This window comes from Artemia franciscana, unplaced genomic scaffold (assembly GCF_032884065.1).
Source record: "Artemia franciscana unplaced genomic scaffold, ASM3288406v1 Scaffold_253, whole genome shotgun sequence".
NCBI classification, from domain to species: domain Eukaryota; kingdom Metazoa; phylum Arthropoda; class Branchiopoda; order Anostraca; family Artemiidae; genus Artemia; species Artemia franciscana.
In genome coordinates, this window is record NW_027063379.1 from 835,823 (window position 1) to 845,627 (window position 9,805).

The following is a 9,805-nucleotide window of genomic DNA, read 5'->3' on the forward strand; positions in this document are numbered from 1 at the left end:
TTTACGTGATGGCTTTGATTGTTGAGGTTCTGTCTACGTTGTTGATAGTGGCGGGGTGGGAAATATAAAACGTGTGGCATTTATGGGTATTCCATGGAGGTTGATAAATCATGACGATAAATGTTTCTTCTTTTCACTTTTGACCATAGTGAGTGGTCGGTCACTATAAGAGTATCCCGGTTCCTATATTAATTTTTTTTTTATTGAGTCATAATCTACCATATGTGAAATAGCATACAAAATGGTAAAATCATAATAACACAATTGTAAATCATATATAATTAGCAATATTTTACACATTTATACTTTACCTTTAATCATAGTTCTGAGGAGGTAAAAACGAGAACATGGTTTTATAAATAGCTCATTACTTTATGAATGCTAGAGTTCTGAGTTTACATACAAATTTTTCTGCCTCCTTTTTTCATAATACGGATGTATGGTTGCGCAAAACATAAATCAAGAAACATAATTTTTTTTATCATAGCCATCCAAATACACATTAGCAATATTTAGTTACAATAGGGAATCGGCATTGGTATATACAAGAGACGACCTCTTAACTCTTTTTTACTGTAATTTCCTACCAGTTTCCAAGACTTAGATATCTTCGGGAGAAGTATTCGGGAGAGGGAATAATTGATGCATCCCCTGTGCGTCAATTGTCTCATGTCTGGATGTTTTCTTTGTAGTTTTAAGAGGTTATCATTAATCAACGTTAGTAATGCTGTTATTGATAGTGAAATGATAAATGCCAGAAAATTTGTTACCGTAATATTTTACCAGGAATTTTTTGAAAATAAGCAATTCTGACTTTCCATAAATTCCTATCTTTTGTCCTCACTAGTAATGAGTAGTATCTCTGGTTCTAATACCTCCTTAATTTAGATCAATGGCATTGTATTTTAAATCTTTTGGATTTCTGACCATATTAAAGACTTAGTCTTTTCATTATGTATAGTTGGAATAGTGAACGAAAGATTTATTCCTTAGAAGTTTTATTCCAGGAACTTCAATACTCTTTTTAAATTCATTATTGCTTTCACAGTTCGTCAAAACTTTAAGGCACTGGTCCTCATAATTTATAGCTAAAAGTGTTAGTTCTGGATATTTTACGACATTTGTTGTGCATTTCATTATTTGAAGAGCTTTTCCGTCCTTAGGGTTGCCGTACTCTTATTTTCTTTATTATATCGTCTTTGCTAGAGAATCCAGATACCAGTTGTATTTCTTGTGATTGCCTTTCTTTCAGGTCGAGCCAAATATTACTTTCTTCTTAAGTTATACTTAGAATAAAGTAAAAAAAGAATTAGAATATAAGAATAAGTGATTTTATTTTAATTATTTTTCCAATTGATTAAAGATATTCAAAAATCGCATTGAAGCATTACAATTAGGTTAAATTTACATTTACGTCACGCTTATAAAACACTTGTCAGTTTCATGATATTCTGCAATTCACTACTGGCATGTTTTGGGAATTCTTCACTAAGTTTGTTGTATTGTTTTTCTTTAATATCTATGCCATAATTTGTTCATGTCCCTTACCCATTTTACTTTTTGATTTGATCATTTATTTTTCTTCCCTATTAATACAAGTTTTTAGTTCTAGATGTTCCTAAGCTCACCTCAAACTACTTTTTAATGTTTAAACTCTTCGGTGGACTCATTAAAGTTTGTTATATTTCATAAGAGTTTATTATGATTATCCAAAGAATTTCTTCCAATTTTTATCTTTGAAAGGTTGTCTGATATAGAACACTATTAAAAAGTTGCTCGGACATTACGATTCATAATTTATAATATTGAAGTATATATCAAATTTTTATTAGTTTCTTGATTGTTGATGTTGTTAATTTTGTCTTACTACTATACTGCTGGGGATGCAGGTGATTTGTTGATTTGTTCGCGGTTCTTAACTGTTTATGCTGATGATATTGTCATTTATGTTTTGCTTCCATATGACTGGGGTTGTAGACGATCTGTTGATTGGTTCTTTGTTCTTGTGTAATGGAAATTTGGCTTCTTAGTTTGCTGATTTCAGTAAACTTTTCAAGGAATTTTCCTTCATCATGCATAATTCTATTAAGCCTATTCCTTTGATGAAAATGTAATAAAACGAAATATTACAAAATATTATCTTACTTTTCATTTGTTCTTGTTCTCTTTCATATTGACCCTACTGCAAACTCCACTCTGAACAGGGAAAAACCTGGATTAAGAGTGATTTGTTTCTTTCACTTACATGTAATTTTGCCACAATCATTTTTGATATGTTGTATGCAAGATATTCAAAAGTTTCTGATCCAGACAAGTGGACTTTTATCATCACTAATGCTTATTTTGATATCAGCGCCAAACTCTCTTTTTAAAACTGCTTTATAGAGTGGACTTTCACCATCAATATTTCCTATATTAACCTCTGCGCCAGACTTTAAAAGACTTTCAACAGTTTGTAAGTAATCCATTGAAGTTACTAAACGAAGTGGACTTTCACAGTTACTTTTTTGTATATAAGCATCAGTGCCAGACTTTAAAAGACATTCCACTATCTGTACGTGTCTATGTGTCTGTAAGTGTCTACTTGAAACTGCTAAATGAAGTTGACTTACGCCATAAATATCTTTTACATTAACATCCATACCAAACCTAAAAAGACATTCAACTGTTTCTGAATGTCAAAAAAAAGCTGCAAAATAAATTGGACTTTCAATAACTTCATTTCTTATATTAACATCAGCACCTAACTTTAAAAGATATTCAATAATTTTTGGGTGTCCATATAAAGCTACTAAATTTATTGGACTTTCACCATTATTATTTCTTATATTAAAGTGTGCACCAAATTTTAAAAGACATTCAACAACAGTCTGAGAACATCTACTTGAAGCTGCTAAATGAAGTGGATTTTTGCCATAAATATCTCTTGCATTAACATCAGCATCCTTGTCTAAAACCATCTCAATAACTTCTAAATCACCACTAATAACTGTCAAATGAAATGGCGTATCAGTACGCTTTCCATTTTCATGGTTGACTTTACAATCCTGATTTAAAAATAATTTAGCAATTTCTTTTTTTGTAATCAAAGCTTGACAAAGTAGTACGTATCCATCAGACCATCTCTTGATGTAAGACAGCCCAAAACAGTTGATTAGCTCCTTTTCTATTTCTAGATCTCCTTCACGACGTGCACGAATTAAACTACTGTTTACTACCTGATTATCAAACATGGCTATTTTGCTTCTTTTTCTCAATTTTCCTTTGTCCACCAATACTTGTTCTTCTAAATATTGACCGACTTTATTGCTCAGTAACAGTGCACATTTACCAAGTGTTCTTTTATCATCAGGAAGACGCAAAGTGGTTTTCTTATCCCTCTCTATCTCATTCAGGTTTGTCTCCTTGTTTTTCGGTTTTTCAGAAGTATTCAATTTCTTTTCTTCTTCTGCCACCCTTGAGCATACCTCCATTTCATATTTTCTATGTTTTAAAATTGTGCTTTATCAAATACAATCAATAACTGAACCACACCATGTGGATTTTTATATGGTAAAGACGACGTCAAATTTATCACACTACTTTGAAGCTCACATAATTAAGTAACCTATAAATATAAAAGGCTGTATAGAGGTTGCAATGACGTCCTATTAAAAATCACATGATAATATTATAATGTAGTGATATGAAGCTGGAAGTGGGCACAATATATCATTTATTTGCTTGTTTTACCAAGGCACGTCGTCCCACTTTAAAGGTTATTGCAAAAACAAAGTAATGGGAATTTCCAAAGCTATTCGTAAACCATCTGAAGAGTGTCGGATAGAAATGACTATTATGTCGTTGGAATTTTCTTTGCTTCAAACTGAAAAATTACAGCACTTTCCTCCCCATTGAACATCAAGGAATATAACTTTTTGCATGGGTATTACTGACGTGTCCTCTTTTTCTTTTTTTCCACAGCTAGATGGGTAAAAAAAAAAATTAGTTAGTTGTTTAAGGGTTAATTTGAAATGGAATTGTTAAACATGATTTTTGTAAGAAAAAAAGACAATAAATATCAATACAAACATGCGCTGTTTTCTTATGCAGCAATATATTACCACCATCTCCTCATCACCATTCTCTGAAAATTATTTTAACTGTCTAATGTTATGATTATTTCATTAATAGCTTTGTCTCGATAAAGTTATTTATGCAAAATATATTTACCCATTATTTTTTATTATCTTAACTAATATCTTAACTAATTTCAATATCTTAACAAAAGGAGAAAGATATAACTCTTCTAGTGATTGTCGATAAACTCATGTTAACTCAATGATGCCAATGAGAAGCTACTTCCAATGTTAGTATATTCTATCCCACTTCCAATATTAGTTTCCATCCCTGTGTCTCTAAAAAAATCTACCAGGCCTAATTAAAAACGAAAATCTTAACACAATTGTTATGTATAAGAAAAAGTCGTTTTTTTAATTCCGACTTTTCTCGCTTTAGCCCCTGATTCCCAACGAAGATGTGTGCAGGTCACACTGTTGGAGCATGGCAATATTTTGGTGGGTAATGAAAACAGGTACACTCTTTGGCAGACATTACTTTAGAGCCTTAATTTTGAAAAAAATCATGTGAATGATGTCACATTTCTTAATGTTAAATTTTTAAGAAAAATACGTGATAAATTTAGAAAAATTTCAACAGTTGTATAGAAGGTGTTTTATACAGACGCTATTTTTGATCATCATCAAATATGCCAAGAGGATGAGCAAAAAAAATGCCAGCTTGCTGGCTTTTTTAGCTTTCCTTCGGGTGAATTCATGGAAAATTTTGTTTTTCAACAAAACAGACGTATCAAACTTTTGAGTCGCAATCATTGACGTTAGTGGAGGATAATATTGAAGAAAGGGAACTGAGAGGAAGGCTGATTGTCCTCTAGTAGCTTTTGGTCTTTAAAAAGTATGCAAGAGCTTTGAATTTCCAGGCAAGTGAGCTGCTTCCATATTTTTGAAGATAGCCCCTTCCATTTGAAGTAAAAGAGGATACAGATTTTTTACCACCTTTATGACTTTTTTGGGCTGCATTTAAAGAAACAATATTTTAATATCTTTTTCCTCTGCAATGTTGTTTCCTCAGCCCAAGGTGCTCCTACAATTAATTAACCCTTTCTACCCTCCTTTTTCCCTAGAAGTCATTCTATATTAATCTGAAGGCACAATTAGAGTTAGGATATTTTTGCATTAAATTGTATTTTTTGAGACAACTGCCCCCCCCCCCACAATTGAAACGATCTTCTTTCACTCCTTTATAATAGAAGATTCACACTTACACATCATTTCAATTAATTTTATGTTATAAAATTCAAATTAGTTTAGTTAAATGAAGCTTTGAAATAAATGCCAGAAACCACTTTTCAGCAGGAAGAAGGAAGCATCACTGCGCATCACCATTATTCAGACTTTTTCTAAAAGAAAGGAGATGAGGGATAAATGACACAAAACGATGATTAGTGAAGAGAAGATACAAACGTGGATAAAAACAGTCTGTGAAAAAAAACGCTGATTACAATGAAAATATTTTGATCAAAACCTTTGTTTGGCCGTCCTCAGTATTAAAGTTTTTTATATAGATTTTAAAATACCCCTATTATCTTAAGTAAACGGTTTTTGTGTTTCAGGAGTCGTCTTTAAATAGTCTGACAAAATTCATACTTTGGCGGAAAAAGCAGGGTTTTGAAGAAAGAGCAATCCCTTCAATATACGGAATAGTTTTTGTTTGTTTTAGGTTTTGATGTCACTCCTTACTTTCAGATGAAAAAATAATTTTTTCTTCCTGAAGGTTTTCAAATAATACAATGAAATTCAGATCTTCTTCATGAAGCCTGCCGCGTGCCATTATGGGGTTCGGCGGCGAAGCCGTAGGACCCAGCACTGTTTGCGGTTAGAACACAAGGGACAATGAGAATCCATATATAGAAACCTGCCACGTGCCATGCTTAAGCCCGCGGGGACCGGTGGTAAAGCCGCCGAGACCCATTACTGTCTGTGGTTAGAACACAAGGGACAGTGAGAATGTATATATAGAAGCCTGCCACGTGCCATGCTGGGGCCCGGTCGCAAAGCTGCGGGGACCCAGCTAGTATAATATAAATATTTTAGACAACTCCAACCTAGTTAAAATTTCCACTGGACGATTCTCCTTAACATCACTACATGTAAAATTGAGTCAGCAAAGATAAAGTAAGACAAGTAAAAATAGTTTCGTATAAGAATTCTGGCAAATTCCAAGTTTAAAATTTCTTCTGGAAAACTCACCCCCTGGAACCTTACCTTCTCATTGATCATTCCCCCTGGAAAAAAATCCCTCGAGCACAAAATGCACCCCCCACCCCTTAAAGTGTCCTTATACTTCCCAATAACAAATGCTATATGTAAATAATGGGCAAAGCTTATAACTTACATGCATATCTTCAGGTGCTGTGGTGGCTTAGGTCGACCCAAAAGGCGTAGTTCCTGGATTTTTCAACTATGGAAAAAACATCTAAAAATTTAGAAAATTTTCATCTATCAGTTTTGAGGTAAATGGGAAGAAAGGTGGGTAATTCCCCCCCCCCAATCTTTTTGGTTCCTTGAAAAGGGCACTAGAACTTTCGATTTCCACTTGAAATAATCCTTTCCTTATAATCTAGGACTATTGGTTAAATGAGATCACCCCTGAGAAAATTTTTTACAAACAAATAAACATACATCCGCGTTCTTTCTTCTAGCAAAAAATAAGAATTTCCACGTTTTTGCAGATAAGAACTCGGAACTTCCGCAATAAGGTTCTCATATGCTCTGAATTTGATGGTCTGATTTTCATTGAAATTCTTTGACTTTAAGGTGTTTTTTTTCAAATCAGGCACATTTTCTCATGCTTGTTGCTTTTAAGAGGGAGCCCTAAACTTAATGGATCTTATATATTCGGAATAAGCATTACAACCGAGTCTCTTAATATATCAATTATTATCACAAGTCCAGTTTATAGAGTTTTGGTGACTATTGACCTAAGTTGCTCCTTACTTACAGCTCGTTGCCACAAACTGTTTGAAAAGCCTCCAAAAAGACTGATTTACCAAATAAGCTGCACGCCCTTATTTTTATTTTCTTCTTATGTTTTATTGAAATATTTAAAAATTTTGTATCTGTGTTGCACATGTTATTAGACCAAATAATGTTTCTACAAATCAAATATTTATCAAAGAATTGAATATTAATCAAATAAAATGATATTTGTTAAATTTTTATATTCTATTTTTATTTTATGTCTGAATTTTATTTTGTTATTTATTATGATTGTATTTTGTATAAACTAAAATGCTGGATAAACGTTTAGTTTTTGGTATGTTATGCTTTTGTTGTTTGTTTTTCTCTTCCATCATGACTAAAGAGTTCAAGGTGTCAGTTATTGTTGTATATTCCCCTGTTGAACTGACTAACGGAGATACTAGTGATTCAGATGAATTTTACTTACTTTTACAGGAACAAGTTAACAGGTTACTAGTTTAAAAAATAGTGTTTTCGTTAGGAGATTTCAACGCCCAGGTCGGTAGAAATAGGGATAGATGGTATCCTAGCCTAGATAAATTTGGTGCAGGAAAAGAAAACAGCAATGGCTTTTGCAATTTTTTAAAGTACAACAATCTAGTTATAACCAATACGGCGTTTGGTCATAAAATGGCCCTGCCCATAAGTCGGCATGGTACTCATGTGATGGTAAGACAGCAAACCTTATTGATAATATTAGAGTTAACTGAAGACTAGCAGGATCAACACCGGATACTAGTGTAATAGGAGCGCGGTTATTGATATTAAAAGTAAAGATAACCATCTAGTAGTGTCTAGGGTGAATTTAAAGTTAAAACTACCTCCCGAGAAGTTATGATGTTGGTAGACTCTAGGATGAGAATTTTAGAGAAATAAACATTCAACAAGTTCATTAGTTGTTGTGTATATGTTACTAAATTCAATCAAGGTGCCTAGAAATGTAACTTTATATTTATTTGTCCAATTTCCGGTAAACTTGTAAATTAGAAAGCAAAAAATGTGGTACATATAGTAGAAAAGAAAATGCTAACATTCATTTATTACATTTGAGTGCTGGGAGGCTTGATTTTTCTCTAATTTTTAAAAAGGCATGTTTGTGAAAGTTAGGTCTATGAATTGGTTTCGTCCAAGCTATGATTGCTATGAACAGATTTTCATAATAGGTAGAACTTCTCTGTGATGGTTTCTGGAAGCACCTCGCTTTCCAAAAATGGGAAGAGGAGTGTCAGACGTGTAGAAACATATCAGGTGTCAATTAGTGCCCTGAAATCTGGGTGCTCTGAAACATTGTGGAGGGTATTATGGATATTGTCCGAAAAAATGACCAAAGACAGTTTTAAGTAGTTGTTTGAACGAAAAAAGGGTTTTAACCCCATGTCCAAGTCTATACTGCAAGAAAGACTCATGTTTTAGATGTGGTGGATGATATATTGTCTAAGACAATACTTTTTTGGCACACCAAAAAGTTGCAGGCTCTAATATTAGGTAGGCAGAGATCATAAGCACAGATTTAATGTAGACGGGAGTTTCATAAGATCTGGTGACGGTTGAAGTTCTAGTCTGGGTGGTGTGAAAATAAAGTGCACAAATCCATTTGGTTCCTGGCTTTGTCGTTGTTATTGGTATTGGTATTTCGCACTGTAACGTATTTGCAACCTTTATAAATTATTTTAAGTTTTTCAATGGCTACTAGTTCTTTTCTACTTCTTTTTCAGGGTGGGGGGATGGAATTCTGATATTTTGTGGCTTAGGGTTCAATTCTTTTCTCCTAATCATTTTGTGTTGATTCATTGATTCATAAATATTCCTTTTTTGTGTCCACAAATGTTTAGTTGGATGGATTGTTTTCGTATTTTTTTGTGAACTCAATGATAATAAGTATATGCAGAACAAAAAAAAATAATAGACCATGAGTTATAGTCGACTTTTGCTCTAGTTCAACAACCTTGTAAGAAGGAGCCTTATACAGTCATTGCCTTACTCACTTCAATCACCAAATTATGGAAGTCTTACTCCTCGACAGCGATCAGAGGAAGGATTATCCCCTGGTCGGACTCTTCAAGTTGTAAATAGTGGCATAATAACTTAGTACAGGGAAAATATTAGAGTCCCTGTCAAATTATTTTGAGGGACTTCGACAAGTCCCTAGCCCCGAAGTAGTGTCAAGAAACTTAAGCATGATGCGAGAGCTAAGATATATTTTTCATGGATGTATTTTAAAGCTTCTTTATAATTCTCCCATGCACCCGTACATAAATTACTCTTCTATTGTTTGGATTAGTCTTTTCCCATCCCTATTAAAATCACTTTCTCTTTTTTCTTGAAAAGGCCCGTCAGTTAGTTTTCAATACGAATAGTATGTGAGCAAAATCTCTCATTAGGCTCCGTCCATAGTATTTCCTATCTTGGCCTAATGTTGTTCATAAATATCCTCATGGTCAACTTCGAGTTACTACCCCGAGTTTACGTAAATATTAGTGGAATTCGTAACTCTGAAGTTTCATTTGTTGTTAGATCTCCAGCCGTGAGGTGTGATTTTAGGTTTATATACGCATATATTAGGGTTGGGAACTCCAAGCCAAAGAATATCAGTGATTGCCACTCAATCGGGGTCTTCAAAATATGAATGGAAAGTCAGTTGGGTGAATTTTTCTTCTTATTTAGGTTTTTAAAAGTAATAATAGTAATATATATTAGTTGGTCAGTCAAATTTAGTGTAACACACT

The 9,805-nt window shown here is 33.4% G+C and overlaps 1 protein-coding gene across 1 annotated transcript; it reads right to left on the reverse strand.

The window, feature by feature from the left end:
* Positions 1-2,678: 2,678 nt before the first annotated feature.
* LOC136042938 (26S proteasome non-ATPase regulatory subunit 10-like) lies at positions 2,679-3,473 on the reverse strand. Its single transcript, XM_065727852.1, has one exon. The coding sequence runs from the start codon at positions 3,471-3,473 to the stop codon at positions 2,679-2,681; it is 795 nt and encodes a 264-aa protein (XP_065583924.1).
* Positions 3,474-9,805: the final 6,332 nt, after the last annotated feature.